The sequence below is a fragment of the Daucus carota genome, chromosome 7, assembly GCF_001625215.2.
Source record: "Daucus carota subsp. sativus chromosome 7, DH1 v3.0, whole genome shotgun sequence".
NCBI classification, from domain to species: Eukaryota; Viridiplantae; Streptophyta; class Magnoliopsida; order Apiales; family Apiaceae; genus Daucus; species Daucus carota.
The window spans coordinates 21,940,141-21,952,915 of NC_030387.2; the positions used below are offsets into that span (position 1 = coordinate 21,940,141).

Below are 12,775 nucleotides of genomic sequence, written 5' to 3' on the forward strand. Positions count from 1 at the left end.
AAATTATACCTATGTTGGCTTATTATAGTATAGTATAGATAGTATAGATAGTATAGATGATAGGTATGTTGTGGATTGTTTTCTTTTTGTAATTTAAACCTGTCCCGTGGAAGCCACTTCCCCTTTTTTGCCTTCAGTTACATGAAAATATATTAGTATTATATAATATAAATATTAATATTATATAATATAATACAAATTTTATGAGAGACAAAGCAAACCAAAAACCAATTTTTTTTATATAATATAGATATTAATCTAATAAATATTTTCATTAACTTTTCTCAATTTATATCATAAATATCGAATAATTATATTACAAATATATTACAAAACTACAAACTATACGAACTTATAAGTTAGGTTATCCAAACACTTAAAAACTTACAAGTCACGATATCCAAACACTTATAATAGTTTATAAGTCCAAACCAACTTCTCACTTCTAATCCACTTCTTCAATTTAAATAGTAAGTCATTTATTTTAAGTCCAGCAAACGGCCATATATATATCTATTCATAAATTAGGGGTGAATGCCTTTTTATCATTTTTGCAAAATGATAACATATCAATCCTCTTTGCATACTCTCACGTTTCTGTAATTAACATATCTCTCTCGACATGACCACATTTATTTGAAATATTTGTACATGTAATTAAATATAAAAGCTCGTATCTGGATATTCAAAGACGATCAGAAAACTTGCATATCCTGTTTCATCACAAATTCACAATTCAAACTTAGTTGCATAAATTTTTGGCATAAATTATGTTTCAGATTATTTATGAAACATAGTAGCTTGCAAGTTTTTTAATCTGATTCTATTTCAGATTTTGTTTCATATTAATTGATATGGTATATATCTTGGCATAAATTAATCTGATTATTTTTCAGATTATTTATGGAATATAGTAGCTTGCAAGTTTTTTAATCTGATTCTATTTCAAATTATTTAATTATGGAAAAGAGTAGTACACAAGTCTCTATATACCTATAAATGCCCCTATAGGTTGCCCCTATAGGTTGTAGGGTTTTGGATCATCTAAACACAACCTTCTCTCTCATTACCACAACCCTACTCGCCGGCGGTGCCGCTTTTATGCAACGACATCGTGATTCGTTTTATCCTGAGAAGCTATTATGGAGAAAATAGAATGTAAGGAGAAAACCTAGCTTGTATTTCATAAACTCTATTTACACAAACAAATAGAGATTGCAGAAATGAAAGTTATGTCTCAAACAAACAGAAGCAACCAATTTATACTAGCAGGGTTCTAATAGATTTTCCCGCTTAAACACTCCAAGGTGAAATTACTAAAAACTCCTTATATTCTTCACAACTATCATTCTACACATACGGTGAGGGGGCGAATACGTTTTATAAACAATTTTTTTTTACCTATTTATCTTCTCCATCTAATACAATAATGAGTTACACTATGATAAATGTTTTGAATGACGATAGAGATGATTAATCGACAAGAGTAAGAGTTTGTCGGATGTGGGAGTAGACTGTTGTCTCATGAATTTAAACTGATGTTTTTGCGGACAACCAATCCAAAGAAATTGGAGGAAGGAGTCGCTAATATACACATGCATGGATTGGAATTCATACGTCCCAACATGATTAATGTTCGTATAACTAAAACATAATGTTGATCTCTATTAAAACTTGGGATGGTTTTGGAGTTGCATCTCAATATCCTTTTGATTTTTACGCAGCTATGTTCTTGCAAACTTATTGTCTGTTTTATTGGATAATCAATGTATATGACTAGATGTCATCAATCAGTTCTGTTAAAGAGCCGTATTTTTTACATGTAGAGCATGGTGTATATGTCTAAGAAGTAGCTCTTAGAAATTAATGACAATGTTAGTGAAAAATATGATTACTTTTTTAAAAAAACACAACTACAATTAAGATTCGTCATGCTTTAAATCGTTAATTATATGGTATATATCTTGGCATAAATTAATCTGAGTCTGTTTCAGATTATTTATGGAACATAGTAGCTTGCAAGTTTTTTAATCTGATTCTAATTCAGATTTTGTTTCATATTAATTGGTATGGTATATATCTTGGCATAAATTAATCTGATTATGTTTCAGATTATTTATGGAATATAGTAGCTTGCAAGTTTTTTAATCTGATTCTATTTCAAATTATTTAGTTATGGAAAAGAGTAGCACACAAGTCTCTCTACACCTATAAATACTCCTATAGGTTGTAGGGTTTTGGATCATGTAAACACAACCTCCTCCCTCTCTCCCAATACCACAACCCTACGAGGCGCCACCTACACACTCCTCGCTTCTCCTTTATATAAGTATATTGATGATTGATTGATTTTTCTTTGCCTATTTATCTTCTCCATCTAATACAATAATGTACACTATGATATATATTTTGAATGACGATAGAGATGATTGAAAAGTTTGTCGGATGTGGGAGTAAACTGCTATCTCATGAATTTAAATTGATGTTTTTGCGGACAACCAATCAAAAAATTGGAGGAAGAGGTCACTAATATACACCTGTATGGATTTGAATTCATACGTCTCCAACATGATTAATGTTTGTATAACTTGAATATAATGTTTATCCCTATTAAAACCGGGGATGGTTTTGGAATTGCATCTCAATATCTTTTTGACTTTTACGCACTTATGTTCTTACAAGCTTACTTTATTAGTCCATCAATGCATATGGCTAGATGTCATCAATCAATTCTGTGAAATAGCTGTATGCTTTTTACATGTAGGGCATGGTGTATATGTATAAGAAGTAGTGTTTGGAAATTAATGACAATGTTAGTGAAAAACATGATTACTTTTCAAAAAACACAACTAAATTAAGATTCATCATGTTTTAAATCGTTAATTATACGTAGAAATTTATTTTCATTTTTTCACTTAGGAATTATAGTCCAGTTTCTTAATTTTATATATTAATATTAGTATTGCATTTATAATATTAAATTTATTTTATTCTACAAATATAAATATAGAATCATTAATATAAATTTTATAGAATGCCACACAATTATTTATCGTACGCATACTAATTTTGAATCATTAATATAATTTTTATAGGCCGCCGCAACGCGCGGCTTCTCAACTAGTTATACGTATATATATAGAGAGTTTTACTCCAATAGAAACCTCCTTAGTCTAGAAACTAAAAACCAAGCTGAAATATCACTAAATCCTAAAGCAAATACCACTAAATTTTTAAACAACCCCATCTCCACCTCCATCTTCACTAACCCCACCTCCACATCGGCCACTGCCACCACCTTCGTCGTCACCTCCTTCATAACCACCACCACCTCTATGTCGCTCGCCCCCTCCATCTCCACCTCCATTATTTCTCTAACAACACAATCTCCACCTCCATCTTCACCAACCCCATCTTGGTTGCTGCTTCAACCTTCTTCAGCCCTGTTCCTACTTCTTTCTCCACCTCGGCTCAACTTCAAAACGCGGCGGAGCCGCCACTATTCCGGCAACGCTCCAACCCCTCACTTCAAGCCACCCACACCTTCGCTACAATCATCCTTCCTCCATCTCCACCTTCAACTCCACCATCTCCACCACCGTCACCACCATCTGAATCGAAAACGTGAATAGATCTGGAGATTTGAGCAGTTTTTGGAACATATATGGAGATTCTTGGCTGTTTCTGCGAGTTTTCACTAATTCTTGCAACACAGATCACTAAATCCTAAAGATAATATCACTAAATTGTACTGCGAATATCACTAACTTGTATTGGTTTCTAGTTTTTATTTTAAAAGTGGTTTCCATTTGATCACGAGCCTATATATATATATATATAGGTTTTTGCTCAAATACAAACTAATTTATTGTACAAACTACAAACTAAATCATAGCCATTCATTTATTTTATACTTCAATTAATCCTGTCCGTTGCTGAATTAAATATAAAAACAGGTTTTTTACACATTAATTTCCTACAGTTGCAGCGCGGTCTCTCTCTCATGACTTTCTCTCTCTAACTGATGCTACATGCTCTCTCTCTTTCATGGCGCTAAGCTTCATCTCTCCCGCTGAGCTTCATCTCTCGCTGTATCTCTCGCGCATAATTCGCATCTGGTTCGAGCGAGCTTTTTGAAGATTAAGCTTGTGATATCTTGCAATCATCTTCTCTCTGTTTATCTCTCTCTGTTTATCTCCGTTTATTTTTCTTTGTTTATCGCTGTATCTCTCTGTTTAGTTCGGAGGATGTATATATCATGAATTGTTGCAATTGTTCTGGAGCTGTGTTTTACTTGATTTTTCTTCTCTATCAAACTATGTAAATTTTTCATTTTTTTGGAAGCTGATGTTTAATTGCTTAACAATTTTTTTTACCTTTGTTGATTTGTTCAGCTTTCAGGTTTTTTTCTTAAGTTTTACCGTGTTTAGACGATGATTACTTCAGACTTAGCGAAGATTCGTCACAATCAAGGTAAATATTAGTTGATTACCTTGATTTATAGTGAGGTAGTTAATGTAATTATTGCAACTGTTTGTGATTATCGATGTTAGTTTATTGTGATTATTGTTGTTTGATTCAGTCTTGATGTTAGTTTCTTGTAGAGTTGGTATTTTTTGAGAGAAATTTGATATTTTTGCTCTGGAACTAAATCATTTCTTCTGTTCTCTGACCAGCTTTGCATACAATGATCTTTGCTCGAGTTCTGTGTTTCTTCGTCCATAAATTATAAATGAGCTTCTATTACATCACTTCTCATGATTCAGGTTTAAATGTTACTACTCCCTCCTGGAGTCCTGGTACTCATGTTGATGCAGCAGGACATATATATGGTTGCTGATAGTCTTGACGCTGGCTATACACTTAATTTGGAATTGGATGTTTGCAATTGTAATGATACTTTACTATATGCTTAAGTTTTCTAGTGTGTCTGTGCAACATAACATAATTTCCGGTCTATCATCAGCTGATACTACTACATTGCTTCGCCATAAGTTATATCTGTTGTGAGGCAAACGTTACTTGAGCAAAATTAAGGTGATTCTGGCCTATTGTGACTAATAGGAGTGGTAGCTCCTGAGTTAATATATATCAATGTTGCTAGTGGTTGCTCTTGAGTAAAATATATAAAACCAGGAGCTCTGTGGTATCATAAGGGGTATAGACTTGGAAGATACGATTATTGTGATTAAAAGTGAGTTTATTGTTGTGATTAGTGATAACTATTATAATTATATGTGATTATGTGATAAATAATTAGTTTTGGTTGTGATTATCTATTGTCATTACTGATTATTTATCATGTGTAATAGGTTCAAGTTATGGGGATTCATCTGTTGTTAATCGTGGAGTTGATGATGTGACTTCTGTTGGTAGTTCTATTTTATCTTCAAACTGCAATGAAGAATCTGGTACAAGTCATTCTATTTCATCTGCTGCTCAAAAGACGTATATTCCTTTGAATGTTCTTGACGTTTCGAAGCCAACTATTAATCAATGCTTTCAGAGTTTGGACCAAGGTTTCATATTTTACAAGGAGTATGGTCGTTTAGGTGGTTTTGATGTGAGGAAGGGAACTGAAAAGAGGGATGAATCTGGTATAGTTAGTATTAAACATTATACATGCAGTAAAGAAGGGTGTAATGATTTTCGTAGTACTTTGGATAGTAATTTGAGTAAAGTTAAGCGAAGGCGGACTGCTTCTACTAGGTGTTGTTGCAAAGCAAAGATAGTATTAAAACTTAATAAGGATAGAGAATATTTTGTGTTTAAGTTTGATGAGGTGCATAATCACCCCTTGGTTGATGAATCTGGAAGGCAATTTTTGCGATCTAGTCGTCAAATGACTATAAGTTCGAGGAATTTTGTGTTTGATGCTGCAAAAGTTAACATTGGCTGTAGTAAAGCTTACGGTTTGATGAAAGAAATGGTTGGTGGGTATTCTAATGTTGGAGCTACAGTGAGAGATTTTAGGAACTTTAATCGGGACTTGAAATGCTACATTGGAGAAGGAGATGGACAAATGTTAATTGAAAAGTTTAAAGTGTTGCAGGAGGGGTCGAGTTCTTTCTATTATGCATATGAGCTTGATGAGACAGGGCATTTGACGAAGCTTTTTTGGGCTGATGCAATTTGTCGGAGGAATTTCGAGGTGTATGGGGATGCGGTTTCATTTGATGCAACGTTCGATACAAATAAGTAAGTCAAATTTTGTTGATTAATTATAATGATTTAGAGTGCTTTTTGGCCAGATTTTATTTGTTTTGAATCCAATGCCTATAGTATATTTACATAACAAACCCTGCACTTTACTGGTTAGTTTCAAATTCAATGCACTTCTGGGCTTCTTGACATGATAATTGTAATTCTGGATGTAATTGTATAGATTTCCAGTAGCTGGTTATATCTCCATGGTTTCCCACGTATTTTTTGACATTTTAGAAGGTAGCTTAAAAAAGCTGCAGATAGATAACCAGTGGGGAAAATACTTGAACAAAACAAGCTGATGCCTACCTTTTTTCTTTTCTTTTTGTGACATTTAATTGTTGAGAAATTAAGGCAGCTAGACCCTTTCTAGCACATATTCTCAATACTGATTTCAGTTGTCACTCAATTTTTTTTTTGGGACATAATTTGTCACTCATTCGGAATATTTGTGGCAATGCAAGCCATATAAAATTCAATGCCTATAGTATATTTTTGTTATTTAGTATAGTTGTTTTTAGTGATTATAACATATAAATTTTATGATTATACTATATACTATATCAATTGTAGATGTTGATTTATGTGTACTTATAGTGTTTCATTTTGGCAGGTATAATATGATATTTGCCCCGTTCACTGGGGTTGATAAACACGAAAAATGTGTCACTTTTGCTGCTTGCCTTTTGGCAAAGGAAGACGTTACTCATTATAAATGGGTTTTTGATCAGTTTTCTACATGTATGAAACGTCATCCTGTTGTTATCATCACTGATCAGTGTCCAGCAATGAAAATTGCAGTTTCTTCGTCACTTTCTTCAAAAAAATGGTTTCGTTGCTACTAAACACCGCTTGTGCATGTGGCATATAATGCAGAAATTTCCTATCAAGGTTTAGTAGTTTAGTCTTATTTTATTTTTTAACATATGTAATTGTATATAAATATGATATTTGATGTATTTTTGACGAGGCTTTAAATTTTTTGTAGCTTGGTAATCGGTTATGTAAAGAGACTGATTTCATGGAGAAGATGAAAAAGTATATATGGTCAAAACATTTAGATATTGCTGAGTTTGAACAAGGATGGCAGGCTGTTATGAAGGAGTTTAATTTGGAAAATAACAAGTGGTTGAGTGACATGTATGCTATCAGATCTTCATGGATTCCAGCTTTTTTTAGAGATGAGCCTATGTTAGGTTTAATGAGGACCACGTCTAGATCAGAAAGCGAGAATCTTTTCTTTGCTCAGTTTCATAAACAAGCTGATTCATTATGTGAGTTTTGGTTGCGTTTTCAAAGTGCAATGCAAAGACAACGAAATGAGACGGAGAGGCTGGATGAAGAGTCAAAATTGAGCTTTCCCAATACATTGTCTACATGGTTTATTGAAGATGATGCGGCTGATTTGTTTACTCGGACAGTTTTTTACAAAGTTCAAGAGGGGATTTTGGCAGCATGTTTGGATATGCAAATCAAACGGATGAGTGAAGAGGTGGAAGGTATTACTAATTTTGAAATCAAGGATGTAAAAGTGAAAGAAAAGATCTTCAAGGTATGTTGTTTATACATTTCCCACTAGTCAATTTACCTGGTAAATATTGTAATAAATATTTAGAGATAAGGAGCTAAATGATCACTGCCTGCAAGCAGAACTAAAAACTGAGTAGTAAACCAAAATGTTGGATGCAAGTCACAAAAAATGCTACTTTTTAAAGTACTGTTGATATTTGATACAATCCTTGCTACTTTGAATACTCACAGTGGACACTGTGGCCATGATTATCTACACTTCAAAAAGTAGTCTTCATGGCCCTTCATCGCCACAGTGGACACTATCGACACTGTGAATTACTAGGATAGAGTCTGGCCTTGAATATATCATGGTTTTCTTTACCATAAACACGACACTTCCCTGCGAATTAACTAATAATCACTTCTTTTATTTCACAAAAAAATTTACTGGAAAGTCATTTGACTAGCTAATACATTTGGCTATCCTAGTGAAGTACTCAAAACAGAATATTACAAATTAGCATCTTGTCCAAAGCATATTGTATACTGTATAGTGCATACTTTACAAAACTTTTGCACAGTGCCAGTTTCTTGTTAGTATAGACATGATTGATATCACTCATTGCTTGCACTTCTGGTCTTAGGGATCTTCGAAATTCTGTCATCTGATAAAATTTTAAAGTTTTTCACCGCGTGTTAGTCCCCCTGAACCTGTAATAGAGATTCAGACTTCAACATAAAAATACAACCCAGCTTCAGTTAATATAGATAGAACTGAAGCCAAATCAAACTTAAGCATAGCTAGCCAGCAAAAAACAGGGTTATATAACGCAAACAAATCCGTCTAATCATTAGCAATAGTGTGATGCATTTATATTAATTCACTTTTTTCTGCAGTTGTATGCATCACAATATTGCTCTGAAATTACAGAGCTCCTGCGAAGGCTGCCTCGTGTAATTTTTTTGATCCTGCGAAGGATACATATTTTGTTTATGGAGTTTATATAGTAGTGATTTTATTATTTTAGTTATACTCAGTAGAATTTAGTCATAATTCTCATAACTATGTATGCATTTATGTTATATTTCAGGTATCGGTTAGTAAAGAGCATGCTGTTTGTTCTTGCAAGAAGTTTGTGATGTGTGGTATAGTTTGCAGGCATAGTTTTTGTGGTATGAAGCATATTGGAGTAACAAGATTTCCTAAAAGTCTTATTTTAAACCGATGGTCAAAAATTGCTGATTGTGGAAGCTCGTGTGATATGATATCTGCTGATTATTTTAAGATGGAGAAGGTTTCATTAAAATTGATGAACATTTGGTTTGATTTTCGTCAAGTTCTTAACAAAGCTGGAGTGCAGATGGAAGTCCTTGAATTTGTGCATCAAACTGTGAAGGACTTAAGCACCAAAGTTGGCAATAATTTGGATGGTGCTTCTTTTTCCAAAAAGGATCACATGGCTGCTTTGATTGGTGAACAGCCTCAAGGGGAACTTACTGTGCTAGTTCCGAATATTTCTAAAAACAAAGGAAATTATTTTAAATCAGGGAGGTTGATTAGCGAGAGGGAGAAAGCAATTACAAAAGCGAATAAGAGAATACGAAGGTGTAAAGAATGCTTAGCTACAACTCATGATTCACGTACTTGCCCAAAGAAGAAGGAGTTACAAAAGTGAACATTGTTTTAGGTTTTACTATAATATTTTTCATTGTTTTCTAATGAAATATAATATGTACATGAGATGTGGTGTTATGGTTATATTGTTATAATCTGTTAATGCATATTATGCTGTTATTTTATTTTATTGGTTATCTATAAGTGATCACAATTAGTAATCACTAAAGGCAGAAGCACTAATCACTTGTATTTAAACAGATTATCACTTATATTTAAACAGATGATTATTGTTAAGTTTGCACAATGAATTATTAATCATATGTTTGCTACTTATGAACTATGTTTTGTTTGTCATACATAAGTTTGTAATTATTCACAATTGTAATTAATGCGAGAATTCGGAACAAGAAATATTTTGTTTTTTACACCTTAAGGGTTATTGTTTCGTTTTTGGGTTTTAGAAAAATCCATGAAAGGCATATGTTTAGCCTATTTGTAATTAAAGAGGTACCAACTCAACTCTGATAAGAATGCAAGTTAAATAGCAAGTACTGTTGAAGGAATCCGTACGAAGAACGTCAAGTGATTTATTGAAATTATATGTCTGAAGAATTTCAGGATGCTGCTGCACACCACTGGAAGAAGTTCATTAATATGTTCAAGCCTCAGTGTACAAATAATCTTTTGTAGCACGTCCAGAAGTCCAGAAGGTATAAAGTTTTAATACTTTATTTATTCAGAAGATTCCATACTATTGTTACTAATGAAGAAGAACTACGAAGACAAAGAATCGACGAACAAGCCACATCTCAAATGTTTATTTGATAAAGAATATTTAATTCAGCTAGATACAGATGAACCAGACAGTACATTTGTGTGTCAGCTACTCTAATTAAGTATTCTGCATCAACTACAAGTGGCCGTTCAATCAAGACAAAGATCTACAAGTTTATTCAAGCCTGAAGTCTCTGCGGATGAAGATATACAATATTATAAGTATTTATTTAATTATCTCACTATTCATAATAATTAAATGGACTATATAATTTATTTATTAAATTGATTCACCTTCGAATTAATTTAATTTATGAATTTATATATTTAATATAATTAAGTGGGTAATTATCTAATATTTATATATATTAAATCAACTGATTTTATGCTTAATTGGCTCGGTATGACATTCTCAGAGAATGTCATACCGTGTCAGTTGAGTAGGCTTTATCAGATATGACTTAATAATGTCATGACACGGCTGTTTTGATGTTAATGTCATTCGGTATGACTTTCTCAGACTAAGTCATACCGTGTGCTGTGTTTAGACATAATCTGGCATGACATGGAATGTCATACCGTGTGTATGCTTCATGGCTTTGTCTGATATGACTTTATTATGTCATACCGTGTCTGTGTTTTAGGCTTTCAATGTTGTGTGTATGACTTGCACTTAAATGACTTGAAAAAGTCATACCGAAGTGATCAGAATGGCTTTTGAGTTCTATGTCATACCGAATGACTTAGTGGCCAAGTCTGAAAAGTCATACCGTGCCTATGCAGTATGACATTACTTATTTATGTCATTCCTTTCTTGTTTTAGGGCATGGCTTTGTATTACAATGTCATATCTTCCTTTGTAATGTCATTCCTAAGCTTAAAAGTCATTCCTTTCAATGTCATACCTAGATCTAAGTGGTTTGCCTATAAATATGGCTTCACTTCTTCATTTCTCAAGTGTTCAAGCATTGTAAAAGCTTTCAAGTTGTTTGTAACTTGCAATTGTTATATCCACAGTTTTCTGTGCTTTGATCACTCGATTGTTTTAATCACTAAGTTAGAATACATCCTGTCGAATTTATTCTACGAACTTTAGTGGACATTAAAACGAACACTATTAATTATATAACGACTTAAAACATTGTTATATTAATTAATTAAAATCTGATTAACCAGTTTAATTCAAATCAGATTATTCCGCCGCGATTTTTAGTGACGATTGTATTCAACCCCCCCCCCCCTTCTACAATCGTTTCAGGACCTAACAATTGGCATCAGAGCGGTTGATACCATTTTCCCGTATCAGATCCTATACACACTCTGTAACGTCCAAATATTTTTTATTCGAATTAATTTTATTCCAAAAATTAATTTTGATTTAAAATATTTTTCTTTCAAAAATCCAAATCTCATCCAAACACTATTCACTTCAAATCCTTAAACATGAGTACACAAAAGATCAGTAGCATTAAAATCCCACCGTTCAGGAAGGAACACTTTGGCCTATGGAAGAGGCACATGTTCCTATTCCTCCGCACTGCGAACAGAAAATACATCGGGATTTTGGACAAAGGTGTTACTACTCCGATGAATGTCATATTAGCACACGAAGAGGATGGTGTGTTAATACCTCATCAGGTCATTCCGAAAGAACTTTCTGAGTACACAGATGAAGAGAGTGAACAGATGAACTTAGATGACGCTCTTCAACTAATATTGGTGGAATCTCTAGATCCAGTAATGTACAATGCTGTTGTTAATTGTACGAACGCCAAGCAAATCTGGGATACGTTAGAGATTATCAATGAAGGCTCAGAGGAAGTTAGGGAAAACAAGAAAGAGATACTGATGGCTCAGTATGAACAGTTTGGTTCTCATCCCGGTGAAGGGATTTCAGAAGTATTTATCAGACTTAATAATTTGATAAATAATTTAAATCTGAATGGGAAATTCTACGACAAGAAAGAGGTCAACATGAAGTTTCTCCTAACCCTTCCCGAACATCTGGAACACAGAATCACTGCCATCAGGGAAAGCAGAGATCTGAATGAGATTTCTCTGGAAAGACTCTACGGAGTTTTGAAAACTTATGAACTGGAGCAAGTTCAGAGTAAACAGAGATATGGCTGGGGTAAAACACAGAACCATTCGAGAGCTCTAGTTGTTGAGTCACCTGTACTGGAAGAAAAAAAGAAGGATGAAAGGCATATGTTCAGCCTATTTGTATTTAAAGAGGTACAACTCAACTCAGATAAGAAAGCTCAGTAAATAGCAAGTCAACGGAATCCGTACGAAGAACGTCAAATGATTTATGGGAATTATATGTCAGATAAATTCCAGGATGCTGCTGCACACCACTGAAAGAAGTTCATTAATATGTTCAAGCCTCAGTGCACAAATAATCTCTTGTGGCACGTCCAGGAGTTCAGAAGATATAAAGTTTCTATACTTTATTTTATCAGAAGATTCCATTTAATGAAGAAGTACTTACAAGACGAAGACTCGACGAACAAATCAATTCTTAATGTTTATTTGACAAAGAATATTTGATTTAACTAGATACAGATGAACCAAACAGTACATCTGTGTATCAGTTATTCAAATTGAATATTTGAAGTCAAGCAGAGTTGGTGGTTCGTTCGTTCGACTGATCAAGACGGAGTTATT

The 12,775-nt window shown here is 33.5% G+C and overlaps 1 protein-coding gene across 1 annotated transcript; it reads left to right on the forward strand.

Moving 5' to 3' along the window:
- Positions 1-4,772: 4,772 nt before the first annotated feature.
- Positions 4,773-9,392, forward strand: LOC108194724 (protein FAR1-RELATED SEQUENCE 5-like). Its single transcript, XM_064081990.1, has 6 exons — positions 4,773-4,890; positions 5,313-6,198; positions 6,818-7,004; positions 7,193-7,756; positions 8,614-8,670; positions 8,808-9,392. The coding sequence occupies exons 1-6, from the start codon at positions 4,773-4,775 to the stop codon at positions 9,390-9,392; spliced, it is 2,397 nt and encodes a 798-aa protein (XP_063938060.1).
- Positions 9,393-12,775: the final 3,383 nt, after the last annotated feature.

Excerpts from the sequence above, each read along its gene's own strand:
- LOC108194724 (XM_064081990.1), top strand. The coding sequence starts at position 4,773 with ATGTTACTACTCCCTCCTGGAGTCCTGGTACTCATGTTGATGCAGCAG. Across the intron at positions 4,891-5,312 it reads GGAATTGGATGTTTGCAATT|GTTCAAGTTATGGGGATTCA; the intron begins GTAATGATACTT and ends CATGTGTAATAG. Across the intron at positions 6,199-6,817 it reads GCAACGTTCGATACAAATAA|GTATAATATGATATTTGCCC; the intron begins GTAAGTCAAATT and ends TCATTTTGGCAG.